The 22315-nt window shown below is 46.8% G+C and overlaps 1 protein-coding gene across 5 annotated transcripts in view; it reads right to left on the reverse strand.

Annotated features, from left to right (window-relative positions):
* Positions 1–13932, reverse strand: part of RCBTB1 (RCC1 and BTB domain containing protein 1) — a 33220-nt gene extending 19288 nt beyond the window's left edge. For 3 of the 5 annotated variants that reach the window (XM_084767734.1, XM_084767738.1, XM_084767737.1), the window contains exons 1-4: positions 13846–13932; positions 5065–5135; positions 4781–4966; positions 4286–4436 (exon numbers count right to left, since the gene is read on the reverse strand). In XM_084767734.1, the coding sequence (XP_084623860.1) occupies positions 4286–4436; positions 4781–4906 (277 nt within the window). In that variant the 5' untranslated portion in view covers positions 4907–4966; positions 5065–5135; positions 13846–13932. The other 2 variants (XM_084767736.1, XM_084767735.1) reach the window with 2 other exon arrangements.
* Between the last annotated feature and the right edge of the window lie 8383 nt (positions 13933–22315).

Genomic DNA, 22315 nt, shown 5'->3' on the forward strand with positions numbered 1-22315 from the left:
TGCACAAACAGTTACAACTAAAATTTATCTACACAGGGTTTTACTAAGTTTAGTAGTTTTCCAGAACATACATAGGAAAGTCAGGTCAGAATCTCTTCCATGTAAGAAAAATTTCAAAAAGTACAGAGCAGGAAAAAAAAATTTTTTTTTAGAAATGAAGGCAGGACCTATAGATTACTAATAAGCTAAAGAGTACCCACTCCAAAACAGTCATGACTCTTTCAAAATACCTGGAATAAAGAAAGAGGTCTGTCTCTGATGCTCAGAAGAGGAAGAAACAGTCATACACAAGAGCAGAAGCGGAGGAGGTGGCTCTGTGGTCAAGTGCCTGCAGCACAAGCAGGAGGGCCTGACCTCCAGCACCCATGTAAAGAACAGGGCCTGACCTCCAGCACCCATGTAAAGAGCAGGGCCTGACCTCCAGCACCCATGTAAAGAGCAGGGCCTGACCTCTAGCACACATGTAAAGAGCAGGGCCTGACCTCCAGCACCCATGTAAAGAGCAGGGCCTGACCTCCAGCACCCATGTAAAGAGCAGGGCCTGACCTCCAGCACCCATGTAAAGAGCAGGGCCTGACCTCTAGCACACATGTAAAGAGCAGGGCCTGACCTCCAGCACCCATGTAAAGAGCAGGGCCTGACCTCCAGCACCCATGTAAAGAGCAGGGCCTGACCTCCAGCACCCATGTAAAGAGCAGGGCCTGACCTCCAGCACCCATGTAAAGAGCAGGGCCTGACCTCCAGCACCCATGTAAAGAGCAGGGCCTGACCTCCAGCACCCATGTAAAGAGCAGGGCCTGACCTCCAGCACACATGTAAAGAGCAGGGCCTGACCTCCAGCACACATGTAAAGAGCAGAGCCTGACAGCAAAGTGATCTCAGAGCTGGAGGTCCACGGGTGTCACTAGGCAACCAATCAGGTCAACGAATGAATTCCAGGTTCAGTGAGAGGCCATGTCTCTAAGGATGCAAGTGGAAAGGCATACAGTGATACTGCCCACCAGCCTTCAGGTGTGCACACACACAGGCATGCACTCAAGCACACACAGGAAGTGGAGGTCAGAAAGGAACTAGAATGTCAAATCTTAAAAAGGCCATGACTTGAACATTATGAGAAAACCGTCTCCCACCCTAGCATCCTGAGGTCAGCCAAACCACTGAGTCACATCAGTCACAGTGAAATAATGCCCTCTTAAGACAAACCCACAGGTAACTCTCATATGCTTTTCCCGTGAAGTTCCTAGAGAATGTCCTTTACCAGCCACGGGGCTAGTCCACGGAGGATGACATCAGACACACACAGGGACTAGAGAGGATAAAGTGAAGAGACTTTTGAGGACAAATGTGGAAAGTTTTGGGCTGGCAGCTGTGCAGGCAGCTGCAGAGGGTAACTTGTCAAGTCCCGCAGTTCTGAGGACAGCTGAGGGCGTCAGAGACTATCTGTAAAGGAGTTGGATACATGTCAATGATGTATGTATACAGAGGTCAGCATGTCTTAAAGCAAATATCAACCTTGGAAGTGGGAGCAGGGGGAGCCATTCAGGAAGGGAAAGGCTTGGCTATAAGTAATACTTACACAGTCCCCAATAATGAAAGCATCAACCTTAACTTAATGGCAATGGTAGTATCCGTGTGCCCCAGCACACAGCTGGAATCCGAGCACTACAGAGAGATGGAAGCCATCGACAGGACGATCTAGAAGCCTAGCTGCCAGCAAGCCAAGTACACAGCACTGTAGCAAGACTCTGCCTCATAAGGTAGAAGGGTGGGCCAGCAAGATGGCTCAGCGGGCGTAGGTGCTTGCAAGCCCGAGAGAAAACCAACTCCAAGAGTTGTCCTCTGAACAGCTACGCATGCCATGTACCCACACTCACACAAACACAACAATAATAAATATGAAATCAAATTCCCAAAGAAACATTTAAAGAGTTAAAGTGGTTCCTTCTAGCCATTAGTTCAACCCCCAGCACCCACCCCCACAACACACATGTCACTGAGAGGCATGTGTATGTATGTATATACTACATGCATGTGCACGCCAGAGGTGGATATCTGGTGTTTCCCTCTATCACGCTGTGATTTTTTGAACAGTCTCTCAATGAACCTGGAGCTCAGCACTGGCTAGGCGATCACCCCCAAGTTCCAGGGCGCTGCCTGTCTGTCACTCTTCCAGCACTGGACTTGGAGACACGCACTGACACACCCAGCTTTTCACACAGGTGCTGGGAGTCTGGACTCTGGTCCTCATGCCTGAACAGCAGGCCCTTTACCAGCAGTGCTTTCTCCACAGCCCTTGGCTTTTGTTTTGAGATCTCCCATGTACCCCAGGCTAGCCCCAAACTCAATATACAGCTGAAAGGGGCCTTGAATTTCTGTTTCTGGTGCCTTTACCTCCTAGTGCTGGGATTACAGACATGTATTACCATATCTGTAATACATGTTTTATGTGGTGCTGGAGAGAGAGTCCAAGGCTTTATACATGCTAGGTAAGCACTCTTATCAAATGAGCCACACCCCTAGCCTCCCTCAAAGTGTTAAACTGTTTTTAAAACTACTTGAGGACTGGGGAGATGTCTCAGTGCGTAAAGTACTTGTCACGCAAAGGAGTCTGAACAGGAACCCCCAGAACTGGTGTAAAGCTGGGCAGGACAGTACATGCCTGAACCCCAGGGGAACCCCAGGAAGCTCGGGCCCGCCTGTACACTACACATAGCTTCAAACAACAAAGAGGCCTTGACTTAAGCCTGAGGTTCTTTGACTCATTTGCACTGTAACATACACACACACACACACACACACACACACACACACACACGTACTTGAACACTCATGTACATGTGCACACAAACAGTTTTTAAAACTATTTGATTGGTTATAACACAATATAGATACAGTAATCGATCATACATATGTCACACAAGGTATGCTTAATATGTATTGCATAGAATGCACTATAAAGAAATTAAACATAAAAAATATTTTCTCATCAAACTCCAATTAATTGTATACTAAATTTAATACTCGAGATACTTAAAAAAAATAACATATTGTCTAGACTCTTAACCTAATTCCAAAAGGATCTAAAGATAACAACTTTGAAGAAAGTCAGTAATTTGAAAGCATGTCTTCTAGTGTTTGTGTATCAAGAACTGGTTATTGTTTGGAAAACTTCAAACCCTTGGGCCACGACAGACAATGGCAAGGCAGCTGGCGGACCAGCAGCTGGAAGGGCCAGAGCGATGGCAGTCAAAAGATGACTGAGCGCCTCACTGTGCTAGACCCAGGCCCCCTCCTGATGGCTGGAGGATCGGCTCTCACAGCCTCTGAGAACGTGACGAGATTCAGACTCGAGGCACTGGAACTTAGGCACCAAGGTAGACACAGAGCCCGAGACGGCAGCATCCACTAAAGCTGGAGTTCCCTAGCACAGACACAAAAGCAGAGATGCGCTCTGTCTCCCAAACGCTGCCATACAGGACCATCTAATGAAAGCGGAGGACCTCTGCAAGGGATAAAAGACCTAAAACTCAAAGGAAGAAGTTACACACCACAGACTCTCAAAGCACTGCTCTCCCACAGTACAGACAGTTAGCAAAGGAGAGTATCTATGCTTCCTTGGTGACTTTGGTGAGGCACAGTCAAAGGACAAGCGTCTGTCCACTTTCCCTATGCCTTCAACATGGCACCATATGGATGTTCTTCAGAATCAACTAAGATATCTTGTCTTAAGATTCAGCAACTACACAAAGGAGAATTCTGGTATACATATTTATAAACATATACCAAAGAGAGCTGGAGAGCTGGCTCAGTGGTTAAAAGCATGTATTGTTCTTTCAGAGGATCCAAGTTCAATTCCCAGCACCCACAGTAGATGGCTCACAACCACCTGTAACTGTAGTTCCATGAGGATCTAATATGCATATCCCCCACGCCGCACACACATGTATTTCAAACAATAATTTAGATACATGTATTAAAGAAACCCTCTCAAAGTTACCTAATGTTGACACACCCACTGAAAAATCAGGCTAGAGGAACCACACTCTGCCCTGTCCAGCATTCTGCAATTTACTTGCCAGTGTAGCTGCTTAAGAACCTTTGACCCTGTCTATGTACAACACATACGGCTGCTATTCCAGAGCTGGCCTCGAGTGTCTTAAACTGCACTTTCTTTGTATTCTCCCCCAGAAGCACAGGCTACTTGACACAGCACCCCCTTGTCCTTGGTTGAGAACTACTTGCTCAATCACCCGCAAACCGAAGAGCCACGCTCTTCCCGCTTTACCTTCAGTGCTGAGGAGGACGTGGGGGCCGCTCCCGTAGCTAAGGCTTTTGATCTTTTTTCCACACAGAGCTTCCAGTTTCTTGGGCACCAGAGTGCTCTGGTTATCGCCAGTTCCTAGACAGTTACTGTAGTTCAGTCCAAACACGAAGACCTGGAAAACAAATACCTCTGCCTCAGTCACCTGACTTAAGTCACAATGCCTTTCCCTCCTGGGAAAACACGACACCCACAAGTCTAGTTCGAAAGCCCAGGCTGCAAGAAGAGACAACAGACACTAAGAAACCTGCAGCCTCTGCTGATGATACTCAGGCTCTGCGCTCTCCATCTACACCGCAGAGCGCAAGGCACTAAAACAGGAGACTGGGAACACTTCAAGGTACTCTTCCTAAATTTCAGGTCCTCTTTACCCCAAACCTGTTGTTGTCCTTCAAAGTATGGGCTTCAAGTCCAACCCCCAAAGGAGCCCCCAAACGAAACTCCAGTTTCCAGCCTTACCTCATCATTGTCAGTGACATAGATCGCCTCGTTAGCCGAGGTCCCAAAGACACATGCTTTCCTGATAGATGCAGTTTCCTGGGGCGAGAGCAGAGTGAAGATTGGCCACTTTCCTACATCCACCATGACTCTGGCTTTGGGTGAGTCCTATAAATAAGCTGACATCTCTGCGGCAAGAAGTCAAAACTATTTCAAGAAAAAAATTAATAGCCACTAAGTTAACTTTAACAACTTTTATTATTAATGAAAGCCACTAAAAGATAATTCCGGAAAACCAGACCTACCGTTAGTGAAATGGATCACTCACTCCTCCGATGTGTCAAATCCTTCTCCAACCTTCAAAACTGGCCTTTTCCTGAAATGACAACAGAACGTACTAGAACCAGGTGTTCCTCTTGCCAAATACCAGCAGACTTACCTGTTATAAACAAGCACATACTAGTATCCAATGGGAAAGGCTGGCTACCTACATGGATCTGGCCTCTCTTAGGAGTATTCCACTCAGGGATTCAGATAAAAATTACAGTACTAAACCACATGTGGTGGCGCCGCCTTTAATCCCACACTCTGGAGGTAGAGGCAGGTGCATCTCTGAGTTTGAGGTCAGCCTGGTCTACAAAATGAGTTCCAACACAGCTAGAGCTACAAAATAGAAGAGAACTGTCTCAAAACAAGAAAAACAAAAACCCAAAATGACAATCCTAATTTGTCTGTCAGTTGTTTAGCAGGTACTCCGAGAAATCAGAAGCATTATTTCCACATCCATGTTTACCTGTGCCGAAACCCAGGACACCCCAAAAACTCATTCCTTGACCCCTGCTACACAGAGCCACTGCTGCATGACAAGAATATGGTATTCCTCAGAAAGCCGAGAGCAGCCAAAGCGCCAGAGAAATGGAATGAAACTCTCCATGTAGACGCATGGCTGCCACCTCACATTCACAAAGATAAAGCAGTGTACTCCAATCTAGGGGTTGAGCTGATGACTCAGGACTTCAGGCCAGGCTTGGTTTAGTTTAAATGATGCCTTACAGGAATGATATATGTATTAAATTTCCCTAAACCTCTGAACAATTTCTCGTTTTGAAGTTTTATGTGAAGAATCCTAGGTGAGGCTCTGATTCTGTAAGGCTGAAAAGAAGCAGTGGTGGGAATTCCAGGGATCTGTAGCAACCCAAAACCCTATAATGCCAGTGAATTTCCACTCTGGCTCTCAGCACTAAAAACAGAACAAAACTAGGCTTTCCTATTGAGGACCCAGACTTCTGAAGTTCTACATACTGTACTCACCCTTTGCTCTTTAAAATCAGCCAGGAAAGGAGCTGTTTCTGCCATAACCGCGCCCCGCCCCCTTACTTAACACATACTATGAGAGTGCTGTGGGGCTTCAGCACCCCAGCCAGTGCCTCAGTTCCTACCACCCAGAGACTGCTCTCAACAGTACCAACCTGCATAAGGCTTATTAGCCCTGTACATCATATCACACAATCAGTGAGGAGTCTGCCTGCCACTGCCACCAGACACCTCTGTGATACTTATAATTCTTAAGGATATGGGGGAGGTAAACACACACACACACACACACACACCAAAAAAACCAAAAAAACCAAAAAAACCCCAAAACTGTTCCTTTTTTTTTTCTTCTTCCATTTTTCGAATCAGAGTTTCACTGTGTAGCCCTGGCTGACCTAGACTCACTCTGTAGACCAGGCTGGCCTTGAACTCACAGCGATCTGCCTGCCTCTGCCTCCCAGTGCTGGGATTAAAGGCACGAGCCACACCATGCTTGGCAATAAAACTGTTTCAAACGGTGCAGAAGAATATCAAAAAGTTAAGTCTCCCCTGTGTTAAAAGCAATCACTATTATCAGGTTTGTAATTCCTTTCAGGGGTAGTAGATACCCAGGTGCCTGTGCAAGTGCAAGATCTGCATGGGTGCATCTAGCATGTATGTTTTAGAACAAAACACAAGAGGAAGCTTTACATACTTCCTTGTAGTAGCACTAGCAGAGCCATATCCCTTCAACGGCTCCGAGGTATTCCATCACACTGATGTAACAACTTACTTGCCTCTTGCTAGCAGACGTTTAAGTAATCAGCAGCTTTACTGTGGAACACTGAAGTACTACTTGCATGTAGTACTGACATACATTTCTAAAAACGAAATGCTGGGTCCAGGCCTAATAACTATTTTACCTTTGACAACTATTTCAAACTGTCCTCTCTGACTCACCATATATGTAGAACACCATCTGTTTACCCTTGCTTTATAAGTAAGGTCAGATTATTATGTCAAAGGATGGGGGGCGGGGAGGGAGGAAGGCGGAAGGAAAAGAGGAGAGAGGAGCGAGGAGGAAGAAATGTCCCCAAAATGTCAGGTCTGCACCCCTTGGGGCAGAAGCCACGCATGATGTAAACGCAGCCTCTAAGCAGCTGTTTCAGGAGACTCCAGACGCGCCTTCCCTCCTACAGCACGAGCCACACAGAACCAGTGTTTATCACTTCAAGTTTTACAGTATAGGATTCATTAAAACCTTGAGATTCAGGGCCTGGGCTGGAGAGAGAGCTCAGCTGTTGAAGGCTGGGTTCACAACCAAAAATATAAGATTCAGGGACAACAAAATTGGTCATCTCTTGCCAAGTCCGAGGACCTGAATTCAATCCACATGACCCATATGGTCGAAGGACACAGCCAACTTCAGAATCTGTCCTATGCCTTCCATATCCACACCATGGCACACTCACATCGACACATATAGACAGCACCCAAAATTAAAAAAAAAAAAAAGTAATTTAAAGACTCCTATGCTGAGGACTGTAGTTCAGTTGATAGAGTGTTTTCTTAGCACGCACAAAGCTCTAGGTGCAGTCCCTGTAATCCCAGCACTATAGAAATGGAGGCAGTGAAATCACAAATTCAAAGTCATCCTCACCTACGCAATGATTCTGAGACCATCTTGGGATGTCTGTCTCTCTGTCCCCCCCCCCCCCCCCCACACACACGCGCGCGTGTACACACACAAAAGCAGGACCTCCAAGTAGAGTTAGATAATTGATTCAAAACACAAAGGGATATTAGCACTCAAAACCATGCAACTGCCAATGGTACAATTACCCTGTGAGAGGTAACAGTGCCCTCAGGGCTTGGCAACTTTCTTCAAGAGCAAGCTCACCTAAATGAGGGTTAATTTTACAAGGGAAGTTTGTATGTGGCTAAATTAGGTGAGGTTTCATTTTACAAGGCATTTATCCCAAGGCTGATAATTTAGACTCAATGTAAGCAACTGCTCAGACATCTCCACAGGTACACTCCATCATACAAGAAGCAGTGCCACACTGGGGCAGCGGGAGGGGTGGGGGCTGGGGGACACACGCAGTGTAGCGAGTGAGGCACGTGCTTTAGGCCCACACTTACTTTCAGCTACTGAGTGCGAGATGGTTTTATCTTTTCTGAGCATTGATATTTCAAAAATCTGTTCCAGCTTTAAAACTTTCATGTTCAACATGTAAGGAGATGCTGTGGGGATTTCCTGAGTGCACGAATGGCAGTGATAATGCTGGTCAGGCAGGTCTCTGTCTTTAAGAAGGGCCTGGCTAACAATACCACTGTCTACCATATAAAAAGCAATGTTTGTTAGGCTGGCCCAAACAAGAAACACAGTTATCAACAGACTCGCTATTAACGTGAGCTATCAGTTCTGCAATCACATAGTTATAACAAGTTCAGCCTGAATTACCATGTTTGCTGTTTGTTTGTTTGTTTGTGGGAGATAATAAACAAGGAAGAACAGAGAAGCCGCGGCAAGCGGAGGTAAGCCTTGGAAGGCCTTTCTCCCACTCAGTTCTTTGGCACTTAAGACCATAATACCCTGCCTTCCTCTCTGCCCATTAGCACTGCTGATCGATAGTCCGCTCCCCAGCGTGGCTTCTCCTAGCTATGGTGCAGCCTCTCAGCCAGCCTGTGGCACACAGAGGAAAGATTATTTTATACTCTCAAAGGTAAATTCAGGGTATACAAACACAGACCTTCCAAATTTAGAAATCTGCACTTAGAACTAGACGGCGAAGGAGCAGTGAGCCAATCTGCTGAGCCCTCTTAAGGGCCCATTTATTTTACTTTCCCCTAGGAACCAAGTACTAAGGGGGGATGGGGAAATTTTTATTTTGTTGGCCTGGCCAAAAACAAAACAAAACAAAAACAAAAAACATATTTTAATGTGTCTACAGGGTTTGAAAAACAGGAAGTCTAGATCAATAGTACAAGAAAGTTTTCTTTTGATGAAATAACTGTCTCAATATTACAAAATACTAAGACTTTACAGCTGACCTACAAGTGTGTGTCTTTAATAGACCTCAGGGCGCCTCCTCCAGACTAACCAGAATGTATGTGGAACAAAGGGAATGATGTCACCCACAGGATGCTATCCCTCTGACCGGCCTCTTTTGCTGACCTGAGAGCTACTGAAGGAAGGGAAGAAAGAAATCAACTCTTCAAAGCCAGCGCTGCACACAGCACAGCGAGGTGTGGGTGAGCAGGAAGGAGTCTGCAGCATTCTCTGGCACGAGACAGCTCAGCAGTGAGAGCACGAGGCCCCCAGAGGCCGAGTAACCCTCAGCCCCTGCTCCATAGCCGACTCACACCGTTAGGACCTGCAATGCCAAACTCTCGGGACTTCTGAATTTCAAACTGTGTCTAATCGATGTAGATACATGTTGATGATCCCTACAGCAGTCTTTTATAAACTGGACGGGGTCTGATTTTGGTCATTGGTTTAAGAAGCTAAGCTGTCTTACAGCTCAGACCTTTTTGTAGTGCATGGACTTCTGATAAAAATCTAAGACGCCTCACAAAAAAACCAACAGAAAATACCAATAATGTGAGCTACCCTGAAGGTGTAGCTAACTAATCCTCTGCAATTACCATAGATAACAACAGTACTAGGGACACTGTAAAGAGCAATACAATCACAGTCCCTGCCCTCTGACGGCCAAAAGGCTGACAGGGATCCTGACCTCAAGTGGAAACCGTAAATGCAAAATCATACCAGACTACGGAAATGATGGGAGACTGGATGCAAGTACACAGCCCATCTGAGACACTCATGTGCAAATAGTGACAGTTATATGAAACTTATTTACCACAGAAAAGCTGTCATGTGAAATTCCAGAGCTCAAATGCTCAGTGTCCTAGCAGTGAAAAAGAATGAGCATCTCCTTAATAAAGACAACCATATTCGTTCCAGAGCCATCTCCATACCGGGAATACAGGAATGTGCCACTCTACCCGGCTCTGTGTGCCCGTTTGTGCATAAAAGACTTAAGGATATGGTCACCTTCTCTGTTTTATAGGTCACTGTATCTGTATTCTAGGAAAACCTTCAAATAAAGGAGTTCTAGGGTCTGGGACAGCTTTTTGGGTACAACCTTGCACCTATCATCCATAGATGTGATAACTAAGGATCAGGCAATCCTTCAGTTTACAGTACAGCCAAATGCTCCGGGGCTTCTGGGTACCGCGAGGCTAACCCTCCTGATTAGACACACACTACGGCCTCTAAGAGAGCTCAGCCTCAAACCTTTTAGCCTGGAAACACACTTTAGAATTTCTTCATTTATTCAGTGTTACAAGGGTTACAAAGAAGACACAATTTCAAAACTTTACTGAGACACTAGATCTATCACTGCTCAGTGGGCTAGCACAGCTTACAGAACAAAAGGGAGAGCATCCCCTGACCCTGGACCAGACGTGGTGTCTGGGAGTACAGCACTCTCTTCCTGAGTGCCAGGTAAGACCACCTACCGAGGTCACTGAAGATCACCCTCCCACCTTCATTTAAACAGCGTGACTAATTTCCTAACACGATGGTGTCAAATTCGTCACCTGTTCAAGTCAAGAATGGAAGGTCCTATAGCTCTCTTTCCTCATCAGCCAGAAATTATTTGACTTGAGGCACAACCTGTAGTAATGGCCCCTGGGGTCTGTCTTTATTTCACTGCCCAGAAGTTTCTGGCAATTCTAGGACAGAGACTCTGACAGCTCATGGCTAGGTGAAGAAATGATACTGAAATCATGTGCTCTGGTTGGAAAACAAACCGCCCAAGTGGCTGCTACAGGATTAGTAGGAGAAGACACACTCTATGAAGCGGACTATGATGAAAGACCGTCAGGAGGCAGAGGCAGGAAAAATCTCAGAAATCAAGGCCAGTCTGGACTACACAGCCAGTTCCAGGCCAGTCAAAGCTATATAGTGAGACTTTGTCCTAAAAACAAAACAAACAAAGGTAAGGCAGGGCCCACAAGTTGGACACCATAAGTCTACATTCTATGGTCTAAAGGCATATCTGATCTCAGAATTTTCTCCTTCAGGAAAGAGTTTTTTCTTTCTGTTGTTGTTGTTCTTGTTGTTGTTTTAATAGCTCTAGCCTAAAGTGGAACAGGAAGCTGCTCAGGGATTTTTCTCCAAAGTGGAGACAAAAGTACTCCTAAGAAAACTAACATTTTGTTTGCTCAAAGTCCATTTCTAAAGTGACAAACAATTGGAAATGACAGTTGGTCTACAATTCCTTCTCCCATAAGTGTTCATGGAAGATCTAACATCTGAAAACAAGGATTTAAACTACAAGCATGATGCTAACTTCACTTTAATTCAGTATATTTCTTTGTGATATAAAATAAGATCTGAAGACTTATCGCCACAGCGTGCTACTAGGTATGTTGACAGCAATTTTGTGCTCAGGGTTCAAACTTGAGACTCACTTATATGTGGCCTAGATTGATACCAAGGGGTATAAGGTGTAAGAGATTATGTTGAAAACAGGGTGTCACTTTACAGCTCAAGATAGCCTTGAACTCAAGATGCTCTCTCGACCTTAGAAGTGCCGAGTTCTTTCGGTAAGTAATCTAGCAGCCTGGAGCTGGCCCGGACTGACTTCACCAAAGTGAAAGCTGAAGCAGCCATGCCTCTTAAGGGAGCTACCCAGAACTGGCAGAACCATCCTTCAAAGGCCTGCCTAGATGCAAATGAAGCCTAGAAAACCACCTCCACCTGCTGAGGAGAGCAGCTGGCTGGGAGGCTGCTGTAGGTATCTCCAAACGATGCCTCTGCCATAGTGAACAACCTGAGGAAGGGCTGACATCATCTCTGCACCCACAATCTCTTCTGTGTGTGTGTGTGGGGGGGGGGGCTGTTAGAGACAGCTCAGCCTCAACCGTTTTATTCCAGCTAACAGCTGGACACACTTTGCCATCTGCTGCTACGTGAGCACCAGTATCACCTCCGAAGTACAAATGTAGCCTCGTTATTTCAACTGCTACTCAAACTATCTACATTCTAGAGACGAGGAGATACCTTCAAACCCCGAACTCCTGCCAGTGGCTTTCTCCCACAGTCGGAAATGTTATTATGTGAACTCTGAAACTCCCCGGGACTTTTAAAGTAAGTCTAATTCACACCCTAAAATACAAAGTGTTTTCTCGAGGCAGCAAAATGACAGATTATGCGCATTTTTTCTTGATATTTATTTACTTTACGTTTTCTCCATTCTTTGCTTTTAAACTTCTGTTTGTTTTCGAGACAGGGCTTCTCTGTGTAGCCCTGACTGTCCTGGAAGACTGTTTACAAACTGTATACTGTGGCCTAGATATACTTGAAAAATTTAAAAATTGGGTCCACCTTGTGAGTCAAATACAGAGCAGGTAATTATTAACTGACATCCTAGGAAAGCTACTCTAGTTAAAGTCCAGAGACTCTCATCACATCCCTCAATAATAAGAAAGAAAATGTGTCTCAACGCCCTGTCTGGCCTCTAGTCATGAAAGGTCTCGCCCTTGCTTCCTATGCTTCTGGTAAAGTAGCTGACACATTAGAAGCTTCTCGGTTTCAGGACTCTCCGATAAAGACCCAGACTTCTCAGCTCCCGGAACACACCGGCACTCAAGTTAAAACCTTAGAAAACCAATTTTAAGCCACTAGCTTCACCGCTTTGGTATCCTATATGTTTTCTGAGATTCGTGGAAGGTAAGCCTTTGGATCGTAAGACTTAAATCAACCTCAGAAGAGACACTTCAAAGATTAACGCATCACTTCCTCGTCAATAGGCACAAACTGACAGAGTAAAAGAAAAAGACCCGCCCAGAAGTACTGATAAATTAACAATATGAAGAGAAGCTAAATACAGCTGTGGTTTAAATCAAAGTTAGACTATTAAATATACTATAAAACTCCCGTCAGGGTCCAAGTGTCTTCTCATGCCTGACAACATTTCTTGCTTTTGATGCTACCCAGCCCCTATCCCCGCCCCCCTCCAGGCCAACCCCCACCTTCCCCCCTCCAGCGCAAGCCAGTCTCAGAAACTCAGGTTTTTGTCCCCTACGAGCTTTTATTTCCCCCCAGTAACAGGGCAACGGCAAGGGGGACCAATGAGTGGTTTTAAAAGACAGATTTACCGCCTTATAAAACTGCAACCCTCAGCCTCTACGCTCTGCAGCAGTCAGCTTCCCACCGCTAACCTGCGTGCTGGGCGACGGTCCTCTCAAGTAGGGCAGGCCGCGGGCAACGCCATTTACTACGCTCACCGCGCGCCTAGGTGAAGCGCCCGCCGTGCGGAATCCGGGCTGTGTGGAGCCCGCCAGTCGCCCGGGAGAGTCGCGAGCGCGCCCGGTGCCCCGCGGCCCTCGGAAGGGGCGGCCGCGCGGACGACTCCTCAGCCGCCGAGCAAGGCACCACCGCCCGGCCCGCCGGCTCGCCCGCGCGCGCGCACACCCGCACCTCCGCCCTGCAGCGAGCGCTCTACCTGCCCGGCCCAAGGCTCCTCCGCTCCGCCGCCTGCGGCCCGGCTCCGCCCGCAGCCCCCGGTGCGAGCGCGAGAGCCGCCGGGGGGGTCACGTGTGGGCCGGGCCGTGTCACGTGACCCCCCCGGCGGCGAGGACGCGCGTGCGCGCGCACGCGAGTGAGCGCCCACCGGGCTCCCCAGCCGGTCTCCGTGCTGGGGTTTTGTTGCAAGGCCCGGGTCGGAGGCGCGGCGCAGGGATCGCGAGGGGCTCGAGTCGCCGCGGCGGGGACTTACGTCTCTCGGGGAGAACAGGAACACGAAGGCTGCTCGGCAGGATGGCGGCGGACCCGGTTCTTCCTCCCGCCCCGCCCATTCAGGCGGCTGTTTATCAGAACACGTGTTCCTCCGCCCCGCCCCGCCCCGCCCCGCCCGCTCTGCAAGGCGCGGAGGACCTACTGGACCTACACCTGGGCCGAGCAGGCGGTGGTCCAGGTTCCTGAAAGCTATCCGCCTCAACACTTTTTCTTGTGCGAAGCGGGTGCACTGAGGTCTGAATAGGAGGGGCGGCTGCTTTGTGCTGCACAAGTCTGTCAGAGCCGGGTCAGTTGTGAAGTCTCCTACTGCCCTAGGCGCTGCCATTTGTTTGGCACTAAGAAAACAAAGTCCAAACATCTTGGCTCCGCTTTCAAGCAATCTTGTTCAGACTCACCTTTTCCTTCTGAGCTCCCTACTGAATGCAAATCCCCTTTGGTTTCTGTGTACCACTAAGCACATGTGTTCCTACTAAAACCTTACCATCAGCCCATGCTTGGTCCTGGCTACAACACTCTTCGCTGCCTATAGAGAATTCTTTTTTTTCTTTAGTACTTAAACTTTAGATGGTCCCCCACCCCTTTCTTAAATTGCTGTAGGCCTCTCTGAGTTTGTTCATTCTTTTGCCTCGATCTCAAATGTTCAGAAAAGCCACCTCCTTCCTCGAAGAAAAACAGGAGGAAGGAAAAGAGAAGTCAGGTAGTGAAGGGGTTAAAACCTGGGGTTAGACCTGACTTAGAAATTACTGCACTATAGGAATTTAGCCCTGGTCTATATTATAATGTCTCTTCCCCTGTTGTAATAGTTTCTGAGTAAAATCTATTTTTACCAGTCTTAATGGCTCTCTGGCTCTGTTTCTTTGTTTTTTTTTTTTTTTTTTTTTTTTTTTAACATCTCCCGAACGCGGTCTGTCTCCTCTCCTCTTTCAGAAGTGAGGTCAAACACCACCTACTCGCCCTTCTTGCACACTCAACATCTTGAGTTATTGAAGTTCATTCAGAGCCTCAGGGACAACTATTCCTCTAGTTTCCATTACACTGCGTATGCAAAACAGGGATTTTACAGTGCAGGGAAAATGCATTGTGCATTTCCTCTAAGTGAGTAAGGGCTGTCACCCGATCTCGGGCCCCTGATGTACTCTCTTCATAAGCGCACAGACTTACTACAATAACTGACAACTGGCTAGACTCTTACTATCTGCGTAGCTCCACCAAAAGAGTGGCAACTTGGCAGACTTGAGGGAGGATAGAAAAGGAAAATTGAGAGCACAGGGAAGAAAGGAGTCTGCAGTGAGAATTTTGGAATTTTGGTTCCTTTAAAAAGGCATAACTATTGTAAGCCTGTTTTTGTTTTAATCCCAGGTGTGTGTGTGGGGGGGGGGGGCACAGGGCTGATTCTCAGCAGCTGATACTACGATTTGCCTAGTGCTCTAGCGGAGGAGGCATGGATTTGCCAGCTGCAGAGAGTTTTTGCGAGTCTGTGAAGTTTGGAATTCTGGGGACATTTCAGAGGCTATAACGCTAGAGCCCTGAGAGATTGGTTGGTTGCTGATGGTGTTGGTTTGTTCAGTCGTTGTGTGCAAAGAAGAAATTAGATATCCTGATGGTGATGCTCAAGCTTGTCCCAAGGAATTTGGCACACCTGATCGGCAGGAAGTCGTCTAACAATGAAGTCATGCCCTTTCTGTCTCCTTACTAGTGTTAGGGAGCTGAAAGAGAAGAAGAAAAGGGCGGAAGAAAGAAGAGCCCAGAAAGTAGCAAACAAAATCTATGGGCGTCCCTTATTCACAGTCTTTCTGAAGCCTTTCGGCAGCCAAGAATCAAGTACAACTAATGTTTGCACTGAAGACTGCCTACGAAGAGACTATATTCCTTTTATATAGAAATCTTTTGGGGCTGGAAAGATGGCTCAGAAGTTAAGAGCATTTGGCTAGCCTTCCAAAGGTCCTGAGTTCAATTCCCAGTAACCACATGTTGGCTCACAACCATCTATGATGAGATCTGGTGCCCTCTTGTGGCCTGCCAGCTCATAGCTTACATGCAGGCAGGATACTGTATAAATAAGTTTTAGAAATAGTTTCAAATAAGAATGTTAAAATAGCTGGGCGTGGTGGCCCAAGCCTGTAATCCCAGGCAGAGACAGCTGGATCTCTGTGAGTTTGAGGCTAGCCTGGTCTACAAAGTGAGTTCCAGGATAGCCAGTGCTACACGCAAAGAAAGCCTGTCTTGAAAACACAAATAAACAAAAAAGAAAGTTCAAATACCAATGAACTATAAGGCCTGAATGAATCTGACCTTAAATACCACTGTCCTCCTTCCCTAGATATTTTGTAGGATTCTCATGAAGTATTAACTTCTGTAAACACTGAAAGCATCCAACTTCCCCACACGTCCTTGTCATCTACCCAGCATGCCTCAAGATTTCACTGTATTCCCATTTGTATTCCTTAGGAGCAGGAGCCCTTTGAGATGCAACTTCTGAAGCCACCAACATCAATTACATATACTTATAACAAATTCAAAATATGGTGGGGGTTTTAAAAGGGGGTGGGGGTGGGTAAGCATAAGGATTAACATAAAAGAAGCAAGTTGGCAAAAAGGCTGGAAATCCCTCTCAGAAGCTACAGGAAACAAAACAGAGCACCCTGAGGAAAAGCTGCGGGGATGGCCATCTGACTGTGGGAGGAAGATGGAGCTATTTAAACAACCCACGAAGGAGAGCCTGTCTCTTCTGCTATGAAACTTTTCTTTCCATCATGTTCCTGTCCTGGTTCAACTTTGTTCTAGGAAACAAGAACCTGGAACCTCGGCAGGTGCCCCCAGGCTCAGACCCCCATCTACGCCACAGCTGATGAAGATGATCACTGGTGCTCTCTCTTGAGAAGCAGGCACACGTGTGCTCGGCAGCCTACTGCCCTCCACTTGAGCACTTCTTTATTGACCTTAGGCTTAAGGCTGTGCTAAAAATCGCTTAATAAGTACCAGCTCTACCTCTTTTTAATTGGATTTTTTTTTAGAATTTCATGCATGAGTATGGGATTTACATTATTTGCACCCCTCCTATGTATTGTAGATTACCTCCCTCCACCCCGTGTGTGTGTGTGTGTGTGTGTGTGTGTGTGTGTGTGTGTGTGTGTGTATGTGTGCCCATGCGCACAAGCAAATGTACAGGCAGGCAGATGTCTTAGCCCAAGTGTGGAGGTCAGAGGGCAGCTTGTAAGAGTCAGTATTTTCCTTCTGCTGTGTGGATCCTGGGGATCGCACTCAGGCTGTCAGGCTTGGCAGCAGGACCCTTGACCCTCTCCACCATTTCAGTGCGTGCCAGTCGGCTTTCTCAGCAGCCATGCTTGCACTAGCAGAGCAGATTCGGGAACAGAGACAACATTGTTGTTAAGAGAATAGCTACCCATGGACACTCACCAGTGTTAATCTAGCAACTGCAAACTGCCACCAAGGGGAACTATTGCCAAGATCCAGAACAGGATAACGTGGGGAGGTAACACATGAAAATACCAGCCAGTGGTGGTAAGTTGCCCATATTGGACTCTCTCGAGAAAGGGAAGCCATTTCTTTTTTAACAGGATAGGCGGTTATATTCTTTATGAGCTTAACTTCAGGATCTCAGCCAATATGATTATCCAAGGGTTTATATTTTATATTTAATTAAAAATTTTATTATTGTTGTGTATATACACACACACTCTGCATATATACACACCGCACATGTATACGCACACACAATGTGTGTGTGTGTGTGTGTGTGTGTGTGTGTGTGTGTGTGAGTGCTGCACAGGTACCAAGGTGGGTGTGTAGAGGTCAGATGACAACTTTCAAGAGCTGGTTCTCTTTCAAGTATGGGATCCGGGGATTGACTTTGGGTCATCAGACTTAGACAATTTCATCAATTTATGTTATGTTTGATCCACCAGTGAAGCCTTCTGACTATCACCGTATCAGAACAAGGAACCCACTTAACAGCAAAAGATACATAGCCTTGCTTGCATTGCCACAGAAGCTGCCAGACCTGTCACATGATACACCACCTGGAATCTACTGACCTCATCAGCAATGGAGGAGCCAGCTGACAACATGACTAAAATGACAACCTGTGTAGATAAAGGATTATCTGTAGATAAAGGGGGCAGTGATGGCCTAACTCACTGACCACTGTATGGCTTTGTATCCCTCAAAAGAGAAACTGTGGGTGGGGGCATCTCTGTGACAAGCTGGAGACCTAAGTCAGGGTAGGCTTCTGGGAGAATATGTAGGGGACTCTAGCTGAGACTTCTGGTAGCAGGGGCCATGGTGACTGAAGAGGACACCCTCTAACTAGACAAGACTCCTAGTGGAGAGAGGGGAACACCAACCCATCCACAAAAACTTCCACCCAAAATTGACCCTGCCTACAAGATGTGCAGGGATAAAGATAGGGCGGGTAGAGTAGAAATTGAGGGAATGTCCAACCAATGCCTGGTCCAACCCAAGACCCACCCCATGGGAGAGAGCCAACCCCTGACAATATTAACAATACTTTGCTATGCTTGCAGAAAGGAGCCTAACAGAGTTGTCCTCTGAGAGGCTCCACCCGGAAGCGCCTTGAAACTGATGCTGAGACTCATAACCAAACACTGGGTGAAGCAGAGGGAGTCGTGTGGAAATGTAGGAGCGGGGGGGGGGGGGGGGGAGGACGTAGAGGTGACAGGAGCTTCACAAGAAGACCAACACAGCCAACTAACCAGGGCCCAGAGGGCCTGTGGAGTCGGAAGCACCAACCAAGGACCATGCATAGACTGGACATAGATCCCTATAGATATGTAACTGATGTGCAGCTCAGGCTCCATGTTGGTCCTCTAGAAAGCAGAGCAGGGGATGTCTCTGACATGGACTCTCTTGCCAGCTTTTCAATCACTTTCCCAGGCCTTCCCAGGCCACGGGGGAAGATATGCTCAGTCCTTGACTTGAGGAGCTTGGGTGGGTGGGTGGGTGGGTTGGGACTCCCCTTTTCTGAGGAATAGAGGAGGGGGGATGAGGGAAGAAGAAGGGGGGCGGGACTATGAGGAGAGGAGGGAGGGGCTACGACCGGGATGTAAAGTGAATAAATAAGTGTAGGCTCAGTTTCCTTAACAATTAGACTTGATTATGAACTTATTAAAGGAATGCACCTCCCTCACAACCTGACTACCTTAAACAGGAGGGAAAGGAGATTAAAGAAAACAAGAATGATACTTTCTGGGTATCATTTCCTGGGAACGATTCCCCTGGTGTAGTCAGCAGGATTTCAGCAGACCGGCAATTCCCCCAGAGTTGCTGCTAGAACCTGGAGCAACCAGAACCCAGAGCCTCAGTTGGAACCCAAAGCCTTGAAGCCTTCCCTGGAGCGGTTCTCTCTAGGAGTGATGAACAGCCAAACAATACCAAGACCCCAAATAGCCCAGGCTCCTGTTTTGGGACTATATATGTATATATACACTCTCAGAGTCTGTACTAGGATGTTTTTTCAGCTGGCAAAACCCAAGTTCCCCCCGTGAAGTGGTTCATTTCCTAGTGGATAAACATCACCTGTTATCTCACAAGTCTGCTCCCCATCTCACACTTGGGATCAAAATAAAAACATGTTTACATCCAATACCTATCTCACACTTGGGATCAAAACAAAAACATGTTTATCTCTACTACAAATAAGTTAATTAAAAAAAAAAAAAAGAGCATACTGGAGAATGAGTATAGAATCATGCAAGTGGCACTGTCCCTACTTTTCATCAACCCCAGTGCCCACTTGGGGAACTTGTCATTTTAATCACAGCTATAGGCCACCGGTCCAAAGCTCTTTGGTTCCAGTGGGGGAAATCATTCCTAAAGGGAACACAGCTACACCACTATTTAGAAATTTTGGGCCCTCGTGCCAAGGACCAACGTCTAACCAAGAACAGGATCTTGCTTAGAGTACTTGACTGTCATCACCCCACGCCATGTGTTGTCACTGGGATAATCAACGTGCACAACTTTCAGTGCTGGCAGAGAGGCACTTACCCGAGAAGGTGAGTAGGGAGGGAGAGAGGGCAGTGCTAGGATTCCAAGGCACTCCACTAGGCAATTCACTCAAGCATTCACAAGCTCCCATCCCCAGCGAGGATGTGGAAGGCACAGGGCAGAGACGAGAGAATTGGCTGCTGTACCTTCAGGAGCAGCTGCAGCAGAAGGGGCAGGAGCTCATCCCACTAACTTTCCTTCTCTGTATGTTGTTGCCAGGAGAGGCGGCCTTCTAGTGTCCTCCTTGAGGACTCTGGGAACTCAGCCGGGGAGAGGCTCTGCTGGCCCAGGCGACAGACCATCCTGAATGATGCACTGCCCTGCCCGTAGTTACCACCATTTGTCTTCTTTGGTTTGCTTCAGCTGAGGAGAGCTGCCTCACTCTAAGGAAGGCCTCTTCTGGGCAGAGTGTCCACTGATTGACTGACTCCCAATATTGCTTTTTTCCTATTCACCCAGTGTTGATTAGATGACTTCTTTAAAATCAAATTGAGTGTGTTTATGTGTGTGACTACACACACACACACACACACACACACACACACACACACACACACACACACACGTGCCCTATGGCATGGGGGCTGAAGTCAGGACAGCTTTTAGGAGTCAGCTTTCTCCTTCTGAAGTAGGAGAAGGGGGAAGAGACCGATGCTTAGATATTGATTTGTTGATTTATTTAGTGATTTAACTTAAAGCACATGTAGTGCCTGTTTGCCAAGTATGACTTCATAGTCTACCTGGAACAGAATGACCTGGAGAAGCAGTGAGACCGTGGGTTGTTGCCTGTAGCAGTCTGCTGAAGGCCAGGCATGATTCTGTAAATTCTTGCTTGCTTGTTCACTCCACCTTGTGGTTTGAGAGCATAAAACAGGAAAGGCGACCAGACCTGGGATCGAAGCCCTTTGGGAGCTTCTGTTCACCAGTGACATGTCCTCTCCTCCACTCTCATTGGTGCCACAGTGCTTATTCTGGAAAGATTCCACAGTGCTGATGCCCTCGGAGGTCAGCAAGGGACACTGGGGCCCTTGGAATGGGACTGATTTGCAGTCACCCTGGGAGTGCTGGGCAGGAAGCCTGAATCCTCTGCAAGAGCAGCCAGTAATCCTTAAGGACTGCACCATCTCTCCAGCACTTGAAGACCAAGATTTCAAGACAGGGCCACATAAGAGATGCTCAGGAATTCTCCACAGTTAAGTGGAGACTGGGGACTGACTTTCACATGAACTCTGGTGCCCCATATTTGGCCATGTCCCCTTGATGGGGAGGCCTGATGGCCCTCGGAGGAAGGATAGCAGACTACCAAGAAGAGACTTGATACCCTAACATCATATTCAGGGGGAGGAAGTCCCCCTCAGTCACAGTCATAGGGAAGGGGAATGGGGTGAAAGTGGGAGGGAGGGAGGAAGGAATGGGAGGATGCATGGGATGGGATAGAAAATGAGATGTAATATGAATTATTTTATTTTTCAATAAAAATGTGTAAAAAAAAGGGATGTTCAGGATACACTGTAGCATATACATCTTCATATCTTCTGATACAGGCCTCTTTTATATAAAGCCCACACATTTATTTTTATAAGGACCACTGACTTATTTAATTTGAAACAAAGTCTCACTGCATAGTCTGATTTGGCCTAAAACCCAGAAATACACCTACCTCTGCCTCTGCCTTCTCCCAAGTGCTGGGATGAAAGGCATGTGTCATCTTGCCTGGCTAAAAAGTCCATTTTGCTCATGGTAGCCCTAACTGATAAGCCAGAATAATTTTCCATCATAAGATCTTTAATCACATGTAGTAATTTTTGCGAAGCAACACGATATATCTGTAATCTCTGAAGCATAGACATCTTTGACTATTGTTCAGTTTCAGGGTACAGCATCATACAGTTTTGCTGAAAGGTCTTAACTTACAGCATGCTTACTTAGGAAGTTCCCTTAGGATTGTCTACGTGATTCCCATGTGACTTAGAGAAATGGTTTCACTTCCTCTAGCAGATTCCTTTTAACTTGTAACATGCTCGCCCTGCCTAGAACATCCCAGGAAATTATGTGTAGAGGTGAAAGCGAGCATGTTGTTCCTGCTCTTAAAGAGTATCTTAGTTTTCTTTCTTTTGCTGTGATAAAACACCATGACTGAAAGCAACTTGGGGGAGGAAAGGATTTATTTCCACTTACAGTTCTATATAACAATCCCACACAGAAGGAAGTCAGGGCAGGGACTAGAGGCAGGAACCTGCAAGCAGGAACCTGCAAGCAGGAACCGAAACACATGCCACAAAGGGACACTGCCTACTGCCTTCCTCTCAGGCTCACATTCAGTCCCTATATTATACCTCCCAGGACCAACTGCACAGGGGCTGCACTGCCCACAGTAGTCTGGACTTTGCCACATTAATCTTTAAACAAGTAAATGCCACCTG

The sequence above is a fragment of the Acomys minous genome (genome assembly GCF_964271855.1).
Source record: "Acomys minous genome assembly, chromosome: 18".
Taxonomy (NCBI): Eukaryota; Metazoa; Chordata; class Mammalia; order Rodentia; family Muridae; genus Acomys; species Acomys minous.